General features: G+C 40.0%; 1 protein-coding gene and 1 long non-coding RNA gene across 8 annotated transcripts in view; both read left to right on the top strand.

Annotated features, from left to right (window-relative positions):
• The window catches only part of MTHFD1L (methylenetetrahydrofolate dehydrogenase (NADP+ dependent) 1 like), a 204545-nt gene that overhangs the window by 43109 nt on the left and 141923 nt on the right, over positions 1-19513 (top strand). For all 7 annotated transcript variants that reach the window (XR_014248492.1, XR_014248493.1, XR_014248494.1 and 4 more), the window contains exons 12-14: positions 15028-15164; positions 16643-16689; positions 18959-19066. Coding sequence is in view for 4 of the 7 variants with exons in the window: in XM_082405462.1 (XP_082261588.1) it covers positions 15028-15164; positions 16643-16689; positions 18959-19066 (292 nt within the window). In the remaining 3 variants the exon portion in view is untranslated. The remainder of the gene's footprint in view (positions 1-15027; positions 15165-16642; positions 16690-18958; positions 19067-19513) is intronic.
• LOC309634960 lies at positions 2-6487 on the top strand. Its single transcript, XR_014248531.1, has 2 exons — positions 2-3394; positions 3769-6487. It is a non-coding gene; the product is annotated as an uncharacterized lncRNA (long non-coding RNA).

Raw genomic sequence — 19513 nt, 5'->3', positions numbered from 1 at the left:
ACTACTTTTAAAATCTCTTTTACTAAGAAGACATTTATAAAACTCTCTTCCCTGTTTATATCTGTCACCACACCCCTCAAATCCATCCTCTTCTCCAGCTTGACATTATTTTGTCCATTTCACTTGGCAGTCCTTCATTTGACATGAGGTAAGTTTTTATTTTCAGTGTAAAGCAAATAAGTCTCCTCCACAGAATATAAAGTGTAACGAGTTCCTAATCCAGGACTTTGCTTTTTGTTTCTCATATTGTGTTTTGGTCACCCTGGTTCTGCCTTGGATTTTTCATTTCGCTTTTCATGATAAAAATTAAAATAAGAATTGAAAGTAAAATATTTTGAGCTGAATGGGTTGTTTTTCTACTTAGAAATAACATTGGAAAATGAACAGATCATTGTGTGAGACTTAGACTTTTCGATTAGTATCCTTAATATTTATGAATTTGCATTACAGAAACTCATTTCTCTTTCTTGCATTTCAGAATTAATATTGGGCCACTTACATTTATGTTGCTCGTTTTACAAAAGGCAAATGCACAGTTTTTGTGAAAAGGAGCATTTGCTTTATTTTGCCTCTTTTTTAAAAAAAGAAACACATTCACCAGCTGAAAAACAATAGAAAACAAGGGATTTCAAATATTTATTTAATGTGACCCAAGGGCACATCAGGAGACCATATAAATTCCTTTGTTGTCTTGAAATGTCATTACATTGACTTACTAATGATATATAAGCCAAGGCTTGGGGCACAAAACCCTATTTGTTAACAGAGACATTTTTGTAACTGGACTTGACTCATAGTTAACTTGGTTTTTATATATCTAATTATTTGTGTAAGTGCGTTATTTCTTTTTCTGGTTATGAAAGTCATGCATACTTGTAAAATTATTTGAAAAATACAGAAAGTAAAAACAAGAAAGTATAAACGGCTGTTCACATTTGAGACCATCTTGACACAGATGCAGTCTGTCATAAATGAGATCATTGTACACATGCTATTCTGTAAGCAACTTGATTATTAACAATATGTTGTATACCTAGCTCCATGTGAGTCAGGACAGAGCTATGTTATCATTTTGCATGACTACCTAACATGCCACTGCTCACATCCCTGATTCTTCAATGTGCTGGGGGATTGGGCTTGGGGGGAGTGGTAAAAATGCCTGGGATGAGGGTGGGTCCCATTCTACACATCTTCCCAGCACCAAGAAACGTAGCTGTGGCTCAGCCACTGATAGTAAAGCATGTTTCTAATTCTTCTTCAAGTGTATTAAGGCAGAAAAAAGGTTTGAAGATGACATAGAGATGTCCCACAATTTATTTAACCAATTCTCTATTGATGGGCTCTCAAATTGTTCCCCATCTTTGGCCATTACAAACAGCGCTGAAATTAACAACCATGGGCATGCATATTTGTGCATTTATCCAATGATCTGCTTAGGAAAAATCCCTAGAGATGAATTCAATTTTTCATACCTACAAATAAAGATAAAACTGCAAATAAAGCAAGATAACATCCATAATATCACCTCTTTAATGGTATAATAATTTCTTCATATCTCTTCCCCTTTTTCCTTTAGCCTCCCTCTACCCCCCCACCTCACCCCCCATCCCACCCCCCAGCTCCTCCTTCTCCATCTCCTTGTGTTACTGTTTTCTAAGAGGGATGGACAGCTAGAGTCATTCGGTGGCTGTGTTTTTAAGGAATTCATACCTTGCTGCAGCACCTCAGTTGCCTGTGGCTTAAACCTCTCTCAGACTTCCAGGTTCACTACCGCTGGATTCCCAATCCTAATGGGATCCTCTCCAGCCTAGGACCCCAGCCCTGATGTCCCCATAACTGAGCTGTAGGAAACCTCTTTGAGGGGAGATTTGGCCTCACCTGAGGCACCCTCTGGGGGCAGATCTGTGAAAGGAGCTGGCTGATGACAGGGAGTGGGTACTCCTGGGTCCCAGAGTTTGGAGCAAACATCTAGTCAGTCAGTGTTGCTTTTCTGGAAATGTGCTTCATGCAAGTTTGTTTACAGTGAGTAAATTAACTCTGAGACATAAAGAACTTCAGAAGCAAATTTAGCATCTTATCCACAGACTTGCTTCCCTTCTTCCAGGATTTAGGTGCTCTTGGTAGGTGGGTTTGCTGGTTTTCTCACCCTGTTTAAGGTAGGAAGAATTAGGAAAACTCAGGAGGATGTGGTCTCAGTTTACTAAGGAAGAATCATGCAGCCATTTTTCACATGGAATGGCTGTGATTTACTCTGTTTTGGGCTCGTCAGTATTGGAAATAAAAGCGCACATCTACACATGGTCCTGCCCTTCACTGGGAACACAGAATTGATACTTCTAAAACAAAACCTGTGTTGGTACTGTTATCAGATTCCTAACCTGAAGTCGTAACCTGGCCTCCAGCCACATGCCAGAGAGCGACCGCCAGCCTGGCCGCCTAGGATTGCCACTACGTGTTGGTCCCTACCCAGTAGAACATCGTTCCACTCTGTCTCTGCTGGCCTTTATGTGTGTAACTGAGCGGAAGAAGCCAGGCTGCCGTGTTATACATAGAAGCCAAAATTAAACCTGAATTCTCAAATACAGATTTAACCCCAGGACATCAACAGTTCTTTTTCTGAAATCGTGGTATAAATTCCCTTACATAACGAAGACCTATGAAGGAACAAAAATCAAATTGTGTTGCTTTCACCTGCATTGAAAAAGAAGCTGGGGCTTCCCTGGTGGCGCAGTGGTTAAGAATCTGCCTGCCAACACAAGGAACACGGGTTCGAGCCCTGGTCTGGGAAGACCCCCCATGCCGCGGAACAACTAAACCCGTGCGCCACAACTGCTGAGCCTGCGCTCTGAGCCCGCGAGCCACAACTACTGAGCCCGCGTGCCACAGCTACTGAAGCCCGTGCGCCTAGAGCCCATGCTCCACAACAAGAGAAGCCACTGCAGTGAGAAGCCCACACACTGCAACGAAGAGTAGCCTCCGCTTGCTGCAACTAGAGAAAGCCTGCATGCAGCAACAAAGACCCAATGCAGCCAAAAATAAATAAATAAAATAAATAAATTAAAAAAAAAAAAAGAAAAAGTGGCTGTGAGGGTAGGATTTTGAGATGTATATATGTATCTGTTTCAGAGCTTGGAGGTTTTTAGAAAAGACATATAACAGTGTATTCTATTAGAGAGGAATGAACTCCCCTCACCAACACAACAAGAGATATTTTTTAAGTGTGTAAACTGCCTTTGTTATCTAATCTTTTGATACCTGGATGTTTGAAATCACTTTAAAACAGCAAGACAATCGTTTATAATCTAAAATGACAACTTCATTTGAAATAAAATCACCTTTAATTTTTGTCAGGTCAGTTATGGAAAAGTGACATTATCAAGCCCTTATACACATGGTTGCAACTTCTTTTTTTTTAAAGAATCACATTGAAGTGAAACTTTGCTGGTTTTTTTGTTTGTTTGTTTTGTTTTGTTTTGTTTTTTAATTTTATTTATTTATTTATTTATTTATGGCTGCATGGGTCCTCGTTTCTGTGCGAGGGCTTTCTCTTGTTGCGGCAAGCGGGAGCCACTCCTCATCGCGGTGCGTGGGCCTCTCACCATCGCGGCCTCTCCCGCTGCAGAGCACAGGCTCCAGACGCGCAGGCTCAGTAATTGTGGCTCACGGGCCCAGTTGCTCCGTAGCATGTGGGATCTTCCCAGACCAGGGCTCGAACCCGTGTCCCCTGCATTGGCAGGCAGACTCTCAACCACTGCACCACCAGGGAAGCCCGCAACTTCTTAAGAAATATAAATTACCCATCCACATAATTCAAAGAGTCATGTACCACAATGTTTACTGCAGCACTATTTACGATAGCCATGACATGGAAGCAACCTGAGTGTCCATCAACAGATGAATGGATAAAGAAGATATAGCATGTATATACAATGGAATATTACTCAGCCATAAAAAGAAACGAAATTGAGTTATTTGTAATGAGGTGGATGGACCTAGAGACTGTCATACAGAGTGAAGAAAGTCAGAAAGAGAAAAACAAATACTGTATGCTAACACATATATGTGGAATCTAAAAAAAAAAAAATAAAGGTTCTGAAGAACCTAGGGGCAGGACAGGAGTAAAGATGCAGATGTAGAGAATGGACTTGAGGACAGGGGGAGGGGGAAGGATAAGCTGGGAGGAAGTGAGAGAGTGGCATGGACATATATACACTACCAAATGTAAAATAGATAGCTAGTGGGAAGCAGCAACATAGCACAGGGAGATCAGCTCGGTGCTTTGTGACCACCTAGAGGGTTATATGTATATGTATAGCTGATTCACTTTGTTATAAAGCAGAAACTAACACACCATTGTAAAGCAATTATAATTATACTCCAATAAAGATGTTAAAAAAAAACAACTCAAAAAAAAGCAGAACTCAAAAAAAAAAAGGATGTGGTGCATATATACAACAGAATATTACTCAGCCATAAAAAAGAACGAAATAATGCCATTCGCGGCGACATGGATGGACCTAGAGATTGTCATACTGAGTGAAGTAAGTCAGATGGAGAAAGACAAAAATCATATGATATCGCTTATATGTGACATCTAAAAAAAAATGGTACAGATGAACTTATTCGCAAAACAGAAATAGAGTCACAGATGTAGAAAACAAACTTGTGGTTACCAGGAGGGAAAGCGGGTGGGAGGGATAAATTGGGAGATTGGGATTGACACATAGACACTACTACATAAAAAATACATAAGTGATAAGGACCTACTGTATAGCACAGGGAGCTCTTCTCAATACTCTGTAATGACCTTCATGGGAAAAGAATCTTAAAAAGAGTGGTTATATGTATATGTATAACTGATTCACTTTGCTGTACAGTGGAAACTAACACAACATTGTAAATCAACTATACTCCAATAAAAATTTTTTTAAATAATAATAAAAAAATAGATGGCTAGTGGGAAGCAGCCACACAGCACAGGGAGATCAGCTCGGTGCTTTGTGACCACCTAGAGGGGTGGGATAGGGAGGGTGGGAGGGAGACCAAGAGGGAGAGGATATGGGGATATATGTATACATATAGCTGATTCACTTTGTTATACAGCAGCAACTAACACAACATTGTAAAGCAATTATACTCCAATAAAGATGTTAGAAAAAAAAAAGAAATATAAATTACCTGTCCATTAAATGAAGAATTTTTTCCTTTTTTCTGAAAGGTCTTTTTTTTAATCTGAAAATAATACTGACCCATTGAATAAAAATTAGCGTAAAGAAAAGTAAAAAGAAGGAGAAAACGAAATCTCTCATTACTCAGAAGTATTCAAAATTTTTATATTTCCTTCCAGGATTGTATCTCTGCATCTATCCTTTTTACACATTGAGATCATGCCATAAATACCATTTTGTGTCCTGCTTTTATCCCTGAATACTATAACATAAGTCTTCTCTCATGCTTTAGAAGAATTCAAATGCCCAAGTAATTTTTCAGTAAACCTAAATAACAAAATATTATTGCACATTTGAGTTCATGTATAAATGTGATTTGAATATATCAACAGTGGGATTAAAATATTAAAACCATGGGATTAAAAAAACCTTCTACTATTAATAACCCAAATGCAAAACAGATTAATTCATTTTAAAAAGCTATTCTTCAAACTTCAGAATTTCTTCTTCCGTCAGAGTCATCTGTATTTCATCAGCTACACTTCACATGGTATTTACACCTACACATCACTTTATTTGCTCTGCCTGACAAAATGAAAAGTATTGGGAATTGTTCAGGGAAATATGCCAAAAGAATCTTAGGGTCTCCTGAGTTTTACATATTTTCCTAGTTACACTAATGAAAAGGAATTTGTTTGAGAACTTGACTCGGAGTGCAGCTGCAGGGCATTGAAAGTGTATGCAGAATGGGTCTCCATCCGCCCTTTACTGATTTCCATGCAGAAGTTTTTAGAATTTCTCTGAATCGCTTGGACCCAGCAGTTAAAAAAGAAGCCCAAATTCAAAGTATGAATAGACTGAATTTCACATTAAAGGAAAATATTCCCATCACTATTTTTTTCTCTAGAGTGCCAAATACCTGATTTTATTTTATTTTTGTTTATTTTTTAATGTTACAAACCATTTTGGTCAGTGTAAAAATAACTTCTTTTGATTCCTCTAAGATTTCGATTTTCTGCCCTGTGCAACTATCTAAATATCTGTGAGCTTTTCTTCTATTTACATTAGTGGTAGAGCTGAACAAAGGTATTTACAAGCGGACAGGGACTTTGAACTATTTGCCTTAGTCAAGTGTGATGGGAAACAACCAAATGGACCATGGCTATCCTTTTTTTTTTTTTTTTTAAACAGACTTTATTATTTTTTTTTTAATGACTTAGGACAAGCTTTACTAATTGTTTTTTTTTTAACATCTTTATTGGAGTATAATTGCTTTACAATGGTGTGTTAGTTTCTGCTTTATAACAAAGTGAATCACCTATACATATACATATATCCCCATATCTCCTCCCTCTTGCATCTCCTTCCCACCCTCCTGATCCCACCCTCTAGGTGGTCACAAAGCACCAGGCTGATCTCCCTGTGCTATGCGGCTGCTTCCCACTAGTTATCTATTTTACATTTGATAGTGTATATATGTCCATGCCACTCTCTCACTTTGTCCCAGCTTACCCTTCCCACTCCCTGTGTCCTCAAGTCCATTCTCTACATCTACGTCTTTATTCCTCTCCTGCCCCTAGGTTCTTGAGAACCTTTTTTTTTTTTTTTTTTTAGATTCCATATATACATGTTACCATACGGTATTTGTTTTCTCTTTCTGACTTACTTCACTCTATATGACAGACTCTAGGTCCATCCATCTCACTACAAATAACTCAATTTCGTTTCTTTTTATGGCTGAGTAATATTCCATTGTATATATGTGCCACATTTTCTTTATCCATTCATCTGTCGATGGACACTTAGGTTGCTTCCATGTCTTGGCTATTGTAAATAGTGCTACAGTGAACATTGTGGTACATGACTGTTTTTGAATTATGGTTTTCTCAGGGTATATGCCCAGTAGTGGAATTGCTGGGTCGTATGGTAGTTCTATTTTTCGTTTTTTAAGGAACCTCCATACTGTTCTCCATACTGGCTGTATCAATTTACATTCCCACCAACAGTGCAAGAGGGTTCCCTTTTCACCACACCCCCTCCAGCATTTATTGTTTGTAGATTTTTTGATGATGGCCATTCTGACTGGTGTGAGGTGATATCTCACTGTAGTTTTGATTTGCATTTCTCTAATGATTAATGATGTTGAACATCCTTTCATGTGTTTGTTGGCAATCTGATATCTTCTTTGGAGAAATGTCTAAGTCTTCTTCCCATTTTTGGATTGGGTTGTTTGTTTTTTTGATATTGAGCTGCATGAGCTGCTTGTAAATTTTGGAGATTAATCCTTTGTCAGTTGCTTCATTTGCAAATATTTTCTCCCATTCTGAGGGTTGTCTTTTCGTCTTGTTTATGGTTTCCTTTGCTGTGCGAAAGCTTTGAAGTTTCATTAGGTCCCATTTGTTTATTTTTGTTTTTATTTCCATTTCTCTAGGAGCTGGGTCAAAAAGGATCTTGCTGTGATTTATGTCATAGAGTGTTCTGCCTGTTTTCCTCTAAGAGTTTTATAGTGTCTGGCCTTACATTTAGGTCTTTAATCCATTTTGAGTTTATTTTTGTGTATGGTGTTAGGGAGTGTTCTAATTTCATTCTTTTACATGTAGCTGTCCAGTTTTCCCAGCACCACTTATTGAAGAGGTTGTCTTTTCTCCATTGTATATTCTGGCCTCCTTTATCAAAAATAAGGTGACCATATGTGCGTGGGTTTATCTCTGGGTTTTCTATCCTGTTCCATTGATCTATATTTCTGTTTTTGTGCCAGTACCATCCTGTCTTGATTACTGTAGCTTTGTAGTATTGCCTGAAGTCTGGGAACCTGATTCCTCCGGCTCCGTTTTTCTTTTTCAAGATTGCTTTGGCTATTTGGGGTCTTTTGTGTTTCCATACAAATTGTGAAATTTTTTGTTCTAGTTCTGTGAAAAATGCCATTGGTACTTGGATAGGGATTGCACTGAATCTGTAGATTGCTTTGAGTAGTAGAGTCATTTTTACAATGTTGATTCTTCCAATAAAAGAATATGGTATATCTCTCCATCTGTTTGTATCATCTTTAGTTTCTTTCATCAGTGTCTTATCGTTTTCTGCATACAGGTCTTTTGTCTCCTTAGGTAGGTTTATTCCTAGGTATTTTATTCTTTTTGTTGAAATGGTAAGTGGAAGTGTTTCCTTAATTTCTCTTTCAGATATTTCATCATTAGTGTATAGGAATACAAGAGATTTCTGTGCATTACTTTTATATCCTGCTACTTTACCCAATTCATTGATTAGCTCTAGTAGTTTTCTGGTAGCATCTTTAGGATTCTCTATGTATAGTATCATGTCATCTGCAAACAGTGACAGCTTTACTTCTTCTTTTCTGACTTGGGTTCCTTTTATTTCTTTTCCTTCTCTAATTGATGTGGCTAAAACTTCCAAAACTATGTTGAATAATAGTGGTGAGAGTGGACAACCTTGTCTTGTTCCTGATCTTACAGGAAATGGTTTCAGTTTTTCACCACTGAGAATGTTGGCTGTGGGCTTGTCATATATGGCCTTTATTATGTCGAGGTAAGTTCCCTCTATGCCTGCTTTCTGTAGGGTTTTTATATAAATGGGTGTTGAATTTTGTCAAAAGCTTTTTCTGCATCTGTTGAGATGATCATAAGGTTTTTCTCCTTCAGTTGTTAATATGGTTTATCATACTGATTGATTTATATATATTGAAGAATCCTTGCATTCCTGGCATAAACCCCACTTGATCATGGTGTATGATCCTTTTAATGTGCTGTTGGATTCTGTTTGCTAGTACTCTGTTTAGGATTTTTGCATCTATGTTCATCAGTGATATTGGCCTGTAGTTTTCTTTCTTTGTGACATCTTTGTCTGGTTTTGGTATCAGGGTGATGGTGGCCTCGTAGAATGAATTTGGGAGTGTTCCTTCCTCTGCTATATTTTGGAAGAGTTTTAGAAGGATCGGTGTTAGCTCTTCTCTAAATGTTTGATAGAATTCACCTGTGAAGCCATCTGGTCCTGGGCTTTTGTTTGTTGGAAGATTTTTAATCACAGTCTCAATTCAGTGCCTGTGATTGGTTCTGTTTACATTTTCTATTTCTTCCTGGTTCAGTCTTGGAAGGTTGTGCTTTTCTAAGAATTTGTCCATTTCTTCCAGGTTGTCCATTATTGGCATACAGTTGCTTGTAGTAATCTCTCATGGTCCTTTGTATTTCTGCAATGTCAGTTGTTATTTCTCCTTTGTCATTTCTAATTCTATTGATATGAGTCTTCTCCCTTTTTTTCTTGATGAGTCTGACTAATGGTTTATCAACTTTGTTTATCTTCTCAAAAAACCAGCTTTTAGTTTTATTGATCTTTGCTATTGTTTCCTTCATTTCTTTTTCATTTATTTCTGATCTGATCTTCATGATTTCTTTCCTTCTGCTAACTTTGGGGTTTTTTTGTTCTTCTTTCTCTAATTGCTTTAGGTGTAAGGTTAGATTGTTTATTTGAGATGTTTCTTGTTTCTTGAGGTAGGATTTTATTGCTATAAACTTCCCTCTTAGAGCTGCTTTTGCTGTATCCCATAGGTTTTGGGTCATCGTGTTTTCATTGTCATTTGTTTCTAGGTATTTTTTGATTTCCTCTTTGATTTCTTCAGTGATCTGTTGGTTATTAAGTAGTGTATTGTGTAGCCTTCATGTGTTTGTATTTTTTACAGATTTTTTTCCTGTAATTGATATCTACTCTCATAGCATTGTGGTTGGAAAGGATACTTGATGAGATTTCAATTTTCTTAAATTTACCAAGGCTTGATTTGTGACCCAAGATATGATTTATCCTGGAGAATGTTCCATGAGCGCTTGAGAAGAAAGTGTACTCTGTTGTTTTTGGATGGAATGTCCTATAAATATCAATTAAGGCCATCTTGTTTAATGTATCATTTAAAGCTTGTGTTTCCTTATTTATTTTCATTTTGGAGGATCTGTCCATTGGTGTAAGTGGGGTGTTAAAGTCCCTTACTATGATTGTGTTACTGTCAATTTCCCCTTTTATGGCTGTTAGCATTTGCCTTATGTATTGAGGTGCTCCTATGTTGGGTGCATTATTATTTACAATTGTTATAGCTTCTTCTTGGATTGATCCCTTGATCATTATGTAGTGTCCTTCTTTGTCTGTTGTAAGCAGTCTTTATTTTATAGTCTATTTTGTCTGATAGCAGAATTGCTACTCCAGCTTTCTTTTGATTTCCATTTGCATGAAAAATCTTTTTCCATCCCCTCACTTTCAGTCTGTATGTGTCCCTAGGTCTGAAGTGGGTCTCTTGCAGACAGCATATATATGCGTGTTGTTTTTATACCCATTCAGCCAGTCTGTCTTTTGCTTGGAGCATTTAATCCATTTACATTTAAGGTAGTTATCGATATGTACGTTCCTATTACCATTTTCTTAATTGTTCTGGGTTTGTTTTTGTAGGTGTTTTCCTTCTCCTGTGTTTCCTTCCTAGAGAAGTTCCTTTAGCATTTGTTGTAAAGCTGGTTTGGTGGTGCTGAATTCTCTTAGCTTTTGCTTGTCTGTAGAGATTTTAATTTCTCCGTCTAATCTGAATGAGATCCTTGCTGGGTAGAGTAATCTTGGTTGTAGGTTTTACCCTTTCAGCACTTTAAATATGTCCTGCCACTTCCTTCTGGCTTGCAGAGTTTCTGCTGAAAGATCAGCTGTTAACCTTATGGGGATTCCCTTGTATATTATTTGTTGTTTTTCCCTTGCTGCTTTTAATATTTTTTCTTTGTATTTAATATTTGATAATTTGATTAATATGTGTCTTGGCGTGTTTCTCCTTGGATTTATCCTGTATGGGATTCTCTGTGCTTGCTGGACTTGGTTGACTATTTCCTTTCCCATATTAGGGAAGTTTTCTACTATAATCTCTTCAAATATTTTCTCAGACCCTTTCTTTTTTTCTTCTTCTTCTGGGACCCCTATAAGTCACATGTTGGTGCATTTAATGTTGTCCCAAAGGTCTCTGAGACTGTCCTCAATTGTTTTCATTCTTTTTTCTTTATTCTGCTCTGTGGTAGTTATTTCCACTATTTTATCTTCCAGGTCACTTATCCGTTCTGTCTCAGTTATTCTGTTATTGATTCCTTCTAGAGTATTTTTGATTTCATTTATTGTGTTGTTCATCATTGTTTGTTTGCTCTTTAGTTCTTCTAGGTCCTTGTTAAACATTTCTTGTATTTTCTCCATTCTATTTCCAAGATTTTGTATCATCTTTACTATCATTACTCTGAATTCTTTTTCAGGTGGACTGCCTATTTCCTCTTCATTTGTTTGGTCTGGTGGGTTTTTGCCTTGTGCCTTCATCTGCTGTGCATTTCTCTGTCTTCTCATTTTGCTTAACTTACTGTGTTTGGAGTCTCCTTTTCACAGGCTGCAGGTTCGTAGTTCCCGTTGTTTTTGGTGTCTGCCCCCAGTGGCTAAGGTTGGTTCAGTGGGTTGTGTAGGCTAGTGCCTGTGTTCTGGTGGATGAGGCTGGATCTTGTCTTTCTGGTGGGCAGTACCGCGTCCAGTGGTGTGTTTTGGGATGTCTGTGACCTTATTATGATTTTAGGCAGCCTCTCTGCTAATGGGTGGGGTTGTGTTCCTGTCTTGCTAGTTGTTTGGCATAGGGTATCCAGCACTGTAGCTTGCTGGTCATTGAGTGGAGCTGGGTCTTATCATTGAGTTGGAGATCTCTGAGAGAACTTTTGCCGTTTGATACTGTGTGGAGCCGGGAAGTCTCTGGTGAACCAATGTCCTGAAATTGGCTCTCCCACCTCAGAGACACAGGCCTGACACCTGGCTGGAGCACCAAGACCCTGTCAGCCACACGGTTCCAAGCTCCGGAAATCCACACTCCAGAGGCACTCCTTTCAACGTACTGCCTCTCCCCTTCCACGCAAGTCCTGGTTATCCATTTTTATTGTTAGTTTAAAAAGGTGTTAAAAGACCTTCCAAGCAAAGAGTGTTGGAGTTCATGGTTCGACCCATGGCTAATGGCAATAATACTGTCCAACAGGATTCTAGATTTTGAGAACGGATCGGTTTTATGACTTCTCTCTGCATAAGCAGTCTCTTTGACCTTTGAGCAAATGGTAAGCTTCTTTTAGTACGTGTCCAAGTTGTCACAGACAATTGATTCGTTCAATTCATTTTTACTGTAGTTGACAGTGAATAGCATTTGTCTTAGACAAGGTGTCATTCCTTTTTCTAATGTTTTTTGCTCATCTATGCCTGGACATGTGACAGAAACGCAATGGAAATAGTCCTTCACCTCAGCAAGCTTGTAGTCATAATGCCCCCTGAAAAGTTAGATAATAAGCACGAAATGAGTCCTGTGGGAAGTTGGAGGGAGCAGATAAATATCCTAGGAGAAGACGAGGAAGATAATGAGCAGAACCCACAGCTCCATTTCCATGAACTCCAGGCTCTTACAGAAAAAAAAAAATTAGGTTAACATGCTGCTCTTTCTTTCCTCAGTCAACTTGATAGTTTGGAATGTGAGCTAAGGATCGTGAGACGACAATTAAGCCAAATTTTGATGCCAAATGTAGGAATGAGGTGAAATAAAATTTTTATGGTAGCTCTCCTTTGATTGCTCCCCATAAATACTTCCTACTTTCTGATTTTCCCGAATTGTATCAGTTGGCAGAACGCTCCGCAGTCCTGTGTTTCTCATTAAGAGTTGGATGCTTAGCTGAAGTTTTTGGGAGGTCATCTCTGGGTGTGTCTGCTTTTGGCTCTCTCCAGCAGCATTGTGAGCGTATCCTTAGGGATGAAAATGTAATCCTTCATGTGACACATTTAAGTAAAGCCTCTATTCCTTTGCAAGAAGTAAATACCAGTACAGTACTTAATCCACCCTACATCTGACCTGCATTTTCTTTACGTAAGATCGTGATGCCTGTGGCTCTTGGTTGGAAGTGTACGTCACCGAGGAGCATTCCAGTGGGATCACTAGCTCCCTCCCAGTGGCCTCCTTGTTGCTAAATCCAGTGACCGCTTTTCACTGGACTGCATTTGAGTCTGTGGACGCTTCCATGGCTCCCTTCGGAGATTCCCCTGCCACACCTCTGCCTCCAGTCAGGGTTTCCCTAACTTAATACTGCTCCTTCTTAGTTTCCCTTTGCTCTCTTCTAGCTATTCCCCATGAGGCAATGTTCTTAACAATTCTGTCTTTATCCCTTTTGTACTCTGTTCACTCCACTGACTGATCGTCCCCATTCCCATGCTTTAAATTACTCATTATCGATAATGATTTCCATCCATAGAAATAACCTAGTGAAGTCAGATGACTTGCCTGGGTTTAATTTCCAGCTCTACTGCTTACTAATTGTGTGGCCTTGGGCAGGATACTTAAAATTCCTGTGCCTTAGTGTCCTCATTTATCAAATGAAGATTAACGCAACAAATATAAAGCACAGAACCTAGCATATTAACTACCCCAAACCCACCCTCACTTTTATCTGGCGAACGCTTATTCATTTGTCAGGTCTCAGCTTAGATGTTACTTCGGCCAGGAAGCCTTCCCTGCTGTCCCAAGTCTACTTAGATCGTCCTCCTATGGGCTCTCATAATATAGTGTAATTGCCCTGTTTCCTCTGTCTCAGTGTTTCTCACATTCATTGCAACTGCCGATTTATCTCTCCACGTCTCCCATCGGCCATAAGCTCTGTGAGGTCAGCAATGGAGTCCAGTGTGGTCATCACCGTGTCCCCGGGGTCTACTTACCTGGACACAGTGGTACTTAAGAAATATTTGCTGAAAGAGTGATTGATTGTATTGCTGTGGTGGACGGAGATAGTCGTATTACTTCTTTGTGGTCACACCGCTGGGTTTTATGGGTCAGAAAACTCTGTCATCAGTTTTGTTGTGGTTGAGTGTCCTAGACAATCTGGCTCACAGCATCTAACCCACAGAAGACTAAATTGTAAGGCAAAATAAGTTTTTAAACTTGTAACAGTGGTTAGAATATGCCAAGGAACAATTTCATGGGTCTTTACTTGGGAATGTAATATACGCCTGTCCCATTACTTAATTCTTTGATGTTGTGAGCCTCTGATGCTTGGCTTTGTAGGGTGTGTGCTCAACAGTGAGCTCCCAGGGCAGAGTTAACCTCCTTAGTGTGCTTAGGAGCTGTGGACTTATTCCTTCCAAATACTGGAAGGGTTGTTGTATGGGAAGGGAGAAGCTGAGTGTGTCTGTAGGAAGCTACAGGAATGCAGATATCTCCTCTTTAGGACAAAGAACTTGTCTAACTGTAAAAGCTATCAGGAAATGAACGGGCCACCCTGGAGGTAATGAGCCTCCAGGACAGCTTATGTTTAAACATGGCTGGACAAGCCCCGGACACTGATATCTAGAAGGAGATGGATGAATGGGGACATTAGAATCCCTTCTAAAATGAGAGTCTGGCCATGCCCCACCACCCACGGACCATTGACTTAGGCCTCGTGCCCACTTAATGCCCTCAGTAAATGGCCCTGGAAGAACAAATGCCAAATTATCCATCAGCAAGAAAATGACATCAGCTTAATTATTTAAATCATTTTGATGGATAATTCTTTGCCATTTCTTTAAGTTGATAGTGTTATTGGCACTACTGCTGAATAACTTTTCTTTCTTGGCACTCTTGGTAAAGGTATGTCTATATCTTGACTTTAGCTTAAGCGCGGCCTTTGTGACGTGGGTAGACCATAAAAAGATCCAAGGAGGTTGAATGATTCAGTGATTCTGGAGTGGCCTGGTCTCTACCGGTCTCCTCCGAGTTGGTTCTTGTACCACAGATTGATTGTGCATAGGTTGTCTAGAAAATATGAAATTTACTATTCTTTTTCCCCCAAACCAGGATCACACCCACCCCTCTTGGAGAAGGGAAAAGTACAGTTACCATTGGGCTCGTGCAGGCATTGACTGCGCACCTGAACATCAACTCCTTTGCCTGTCTGAGGCAGCCTTCTCAAGGACCGACTTTTGGAGTTAAAGGTAGCTTGTTTAACTAGTATATTTTTCAGAGCAAAATTTATCACCAACAAATGTGGAATTACAACTTACTAGATGAGCTGGTACATTTCATCTCTACGTGCACTCCCGCAGCCCTCCACCCCTCACCCGCCGCCCTGCACATTCAGTAGGTCGCCCCAACATGATCCTCCCGCAGAGAGAGCTTCAGGGGGAGGTCTCAGCGGAGCCCCTCCGGAAGCCGATTCCCTTGCTTCCCTTGAGCGATGGTTGGGCTCTCGCTCAGGACTCCAGCCTTGAGCAGAAGCCTTCCATTTCATCAGTACCTTCTTTGCCGAGCGGTTTTGAAACTCTGCTGTTCATATTGATGTTTTGTCATCCCAGCCAAGCTAAAAGGTCTTTCCATCCAAACCGTTCAGAGATCCCTTAGGTCAGCCCCAAGCCTCATGTCGTCGGAGTTGCTGCGTGGGCCCTGAGGAGCTCTGGAAGCTGGCTGTGGACCGGGAGATGTGATGAAATTCCTCTGTGGCTATGGTTGCGCTAAGATCTGGCACCTCCACAGTCACTAGTCTTTCTTCATGGATTTATTGTGAATCATTCTCCAGCTCACTTTATAATAGCCTTTACTGCTGCAATTACTGCTTGTTCTTGGTACTTTGTGGTTTTTAGCAGTATTATATTTATATTACTGTTACAAATATTAACAACTCCTAACTTTAAGTACTCTTAGAATGTCATACATTATGTAGTGCAGTGAACACTAGACGTGGGCAAGAAGGCTGGGGTTTTATTTGTGGCTGTGTCTCTTACCGCTGTGTGACCTTTAGCCAGTCATAACTTCTCTGAGCCGCATGTCATAACTTCTCTGAGCCGCATGTAATAACTTCTCTGAGCCGCGTATGTAAAAGTGTAAAAGGTATATAGTACTAGGCTTACCAGATTATCGGGAGGCAAAATAGTGTATAAAAATAAGGTCAACTGTAAAATGATGTGGACACAGAAGGTATCCTTGTTTTAGGATAGAGAAGTCTTTTTAATGTAATAACTCTACTATTTTGAGGGATAAGCAGCATGACAAATCATACATACTATTAACTAAAATAAACTGACAGAAGTCTGTAATGTGTAAGTCTGTTGATCAGGTAGATTTTATTTAGGAGTTTTTTGGTACTTTAAATGCATGTGCAATTGAGGTGAAAGCATAGCCACATAGATCTAATAATAAATTAACAAAAGAATCTCATGTTCGCTGTAATGACGTTTGCTGTATTCTGCTTACCCCCCTTTTAAACAAAGGGACCAAAGTCCTTAAATTATATAGTGGGATGTAGGGTGAACTTTCTTCACCTTCTGTTCTGCTTTGCCTGAGAGGTATTATTTCTCACTGCCTGTTTTTATTACATCTTGGGGGTACGTGCCTCCCTGTTGGGCTTGGGGGGCTGTGTCCCTGGGGCTCCTGTACTTGGCAACTCATTTCAAATGGTACCTGCTCTGTTGTTTAGGAGGAGCTGCAGGTGGCGGATACGCCCAGGTCATCCCTATGGAAGAGGTAAGATTCCAAGAGACATGTGTCTTGTGTCACTGTTTTTCCCTCCTTGGAACGTTTTCTCTGTGCTTCTATAAATACAGGCCCACAGTACTTTATCCTCGATCGCAAAGTTCTGAAGGCTCTGAAAACCGGAAATGTTTGCCTGACCCATTTGGGGGAAAACCTGACATTTACTGTTAATGAGCTACTTATGGATTTTGTCTATGCCGCTTGGTGTAAATATTCATATATTTTGCTGCAGAAATATTATTTTTAATTAATGGATGCTGACCTGGACCCTGCTTGGAATGTTTTATAAATAAATTATGTGTCCATCACACTACCTTTCTACATTCCAAAAAATTCTGAATCCCAAAACCCACCTCAAGGGTTCTGGATGAGAGGATGCAGAGCTCTATCTCCATCAATCATCTGTTATACTGCCAAATTCAGGAAGGCCTGGACTCTTCACTTCTGTGAACTGAGACTCCAGAATCAAATCCAGTCGCTCATCTGTATCCACAGGTTCCACATCCATGGTTTTGACCAACTGCAGCTTGAAAATACTCAGGAAAAAAAATTTTCCAGAAAGTTCCAAAAAGCAAAACTTGAATTTAATGCACGCTGGTAACTATTTTTGTAACATTCACATTGTATTGAGTATTATAAGTAGTCTAGTGATGATTTAGATTATACCGGAGGATGAGAGTATGTTATATGCAAATACTACACTATTTTACATAAGGGACTTTGAGGGTCTGTGGTTTTTGCTATCTGTGGGGTCCTGAAACCAATTCCCCATGGATACTGAGGGACAACCATAGTTCCAAAAAAAAATGGTCCAAATAGGCCAATGGTGTCAATTCGTATTTCTACAAGACCAGTTTCTACAACCTGTATTAACACTTCCTTGTCCCCTGGATTTAACCAGTGACCAGGTCTTGTCAGTGCCACTCTCCACATCAGCCTCTTGGTTCAGGTCCTGAGAAGTCTTCTTAAAGCCCATGTCCTTTTCTGTTGCCTGTGTTTCAGCAGTTACTCCATCACTCTCCGTCCAGCACAGCACGGCCACTCCCTGTGTGCTGCCGCTCTGGCTGTCTCTCCGCCCCCAGTGTCTCAGGTTCCCACGCCACCCTCCCTCTCTCCACCCTGTCAAACTCCTTGCCCTGTTGTCTCTTGGTTCCAAGCCTGGAATGGTCTTCCCTTCCTTTCCTGCCTTCCCTGCTCAGCTCACATTTCAAATGGTACCTGCTCCGTCGAGGTTCTGTTCCATCCCACAGATCCCCTTCTGCTCTGTGTTTACCTCCGTGTGGTTCCATTGGCCGTGAGGAGTTAGACCCCCTGGGCCCCAGCACTTAGCAGTGTGCCCAGCACGTAGGAGGTGCTCACTAGGAAATATTTGTTGATTTTGTTGAAGGAATAGGAAAGGTTTTTTTTTTTTACCCACAGAGATGTGAGCATCATGGAAGCTAGAGGGAAATTTTGGATAATTGTCAAATATTGGGGGTGGGAGTGAGAAAGAATAGTCAAGGCTTGGCTGAGAAAAATAGTCCCAGGCCTCACATCTGCAGGAGGATGAGTAACAGTCACAAGCCAGGAAGCTCCAGAGCCAGGGGGCCAGGTTGGGGATGGAGTGTAAGGAACGTGGCCTGGGGAACAGCTCAGGGTTGTGCCATCGAGTACTGAAAGGGCGCTGGTGACCTGCTGTCATATGGCATCACCTGCATGGCCCAAGTTGGGCCAAACTGAGGGACAGGGTAGTTAGAACTATCTGAAGAAGTTAGCAAATTACAAACATGCTGATTCTACAAATAGTAATCATGTGTGCACATAAGATTAGAAGAAAAATAACAGAAATAGAGAGTTGTGAGAGTGATACTTTTTTTCTTTTTCTCAGGCTGTCACATTCTGTATTATTCTATTGCTACTGTGTGTTTTATTCCCTGCCTTATTCCAAAGTATATTTGATATGGTACTATTTTCTTAATTATAAAACAGTACATGAAAAAAGAAAACCAAAATAAGGAATCCAATCATTAAGTCCATCAGAATTGTTTCACTCTTAACCTGAGAAAGGAAGAATTTGCAATAGAAAGTCTGTGCAAGTGTTCTTTGTTGTCAAGTGGAAGACTCTGACATTTTCTGATCTTCGGATTCAGGCTATATAAAACATATCCTAAGCATTGTAAGGGTATGTCATTAGCATAATATTTTGTTTATTCGGCAAGTCCTTCAGTACTGCAATGGTTGTTTGAAACAAGTAGGAAGGTGTTTTCGTTTCATTCTATAGTTCAACCTTCACCTGACTGGGGATATCCATGCCATCACCGCTGCTAATAACTTGTTGGCCGCTGCTATCGACACAAGGATTTTGCATGAAAATACTCAAACAGATAAGGTGAGAAAGGCTCCTTGTTGGCCATTTTGGGCATCTTTTCCTGGGATTCCTGGATTAAGGAATTCATGAAAAAACTTTTGGAGTCCGAAAGTTCTCTGAAATTCTATTCAAAATGTTGTGAATTGTATATATGTCCTTATTTCTTAAGGAGAGGATCTATACTTTGGTAAGATTCTCAAATGAGTTTATGACCACTACCAAGTTATTGGGAGAATTATGCTAGTTGCACTTTTTAAGCCAAGTTGTCTTCAAGACGAACCTTTACTTTTAAAGGTAATTGGTAGACAAGTTCTCTTAGTTTTGCCCATGGGTGTAATCTCTGGTCTCTGCTAAGGGGGTTGGAGAGATATCTTTTTAAGATTCTGATGTTACAGGCAGCTATCCTAGATGCCCTGCTAAACAGGTCAGACCCCCTTTTTGGGCCTCAGGGCTGTAGGGTCTGAGAGG

Source organism: Balaenoptera borealis (assembly GCF_965194805.1).
Source record: "Balaenoptera borealis genome assembly, chromosome: 9".
Taxonomy (NCBI): domain Eukaryota; kingdom Metazoa; phylum Chordata; class Mammalia; order Artiodactyla; family Balaenopteridae; genus Balaenoptera; species Balaenoptera borealis.
The sequence above is the reverse complement of the archived record's forward strand: the minus strand, read 5'-3'. Positions and strand labels throughout refer to the sequence as shown.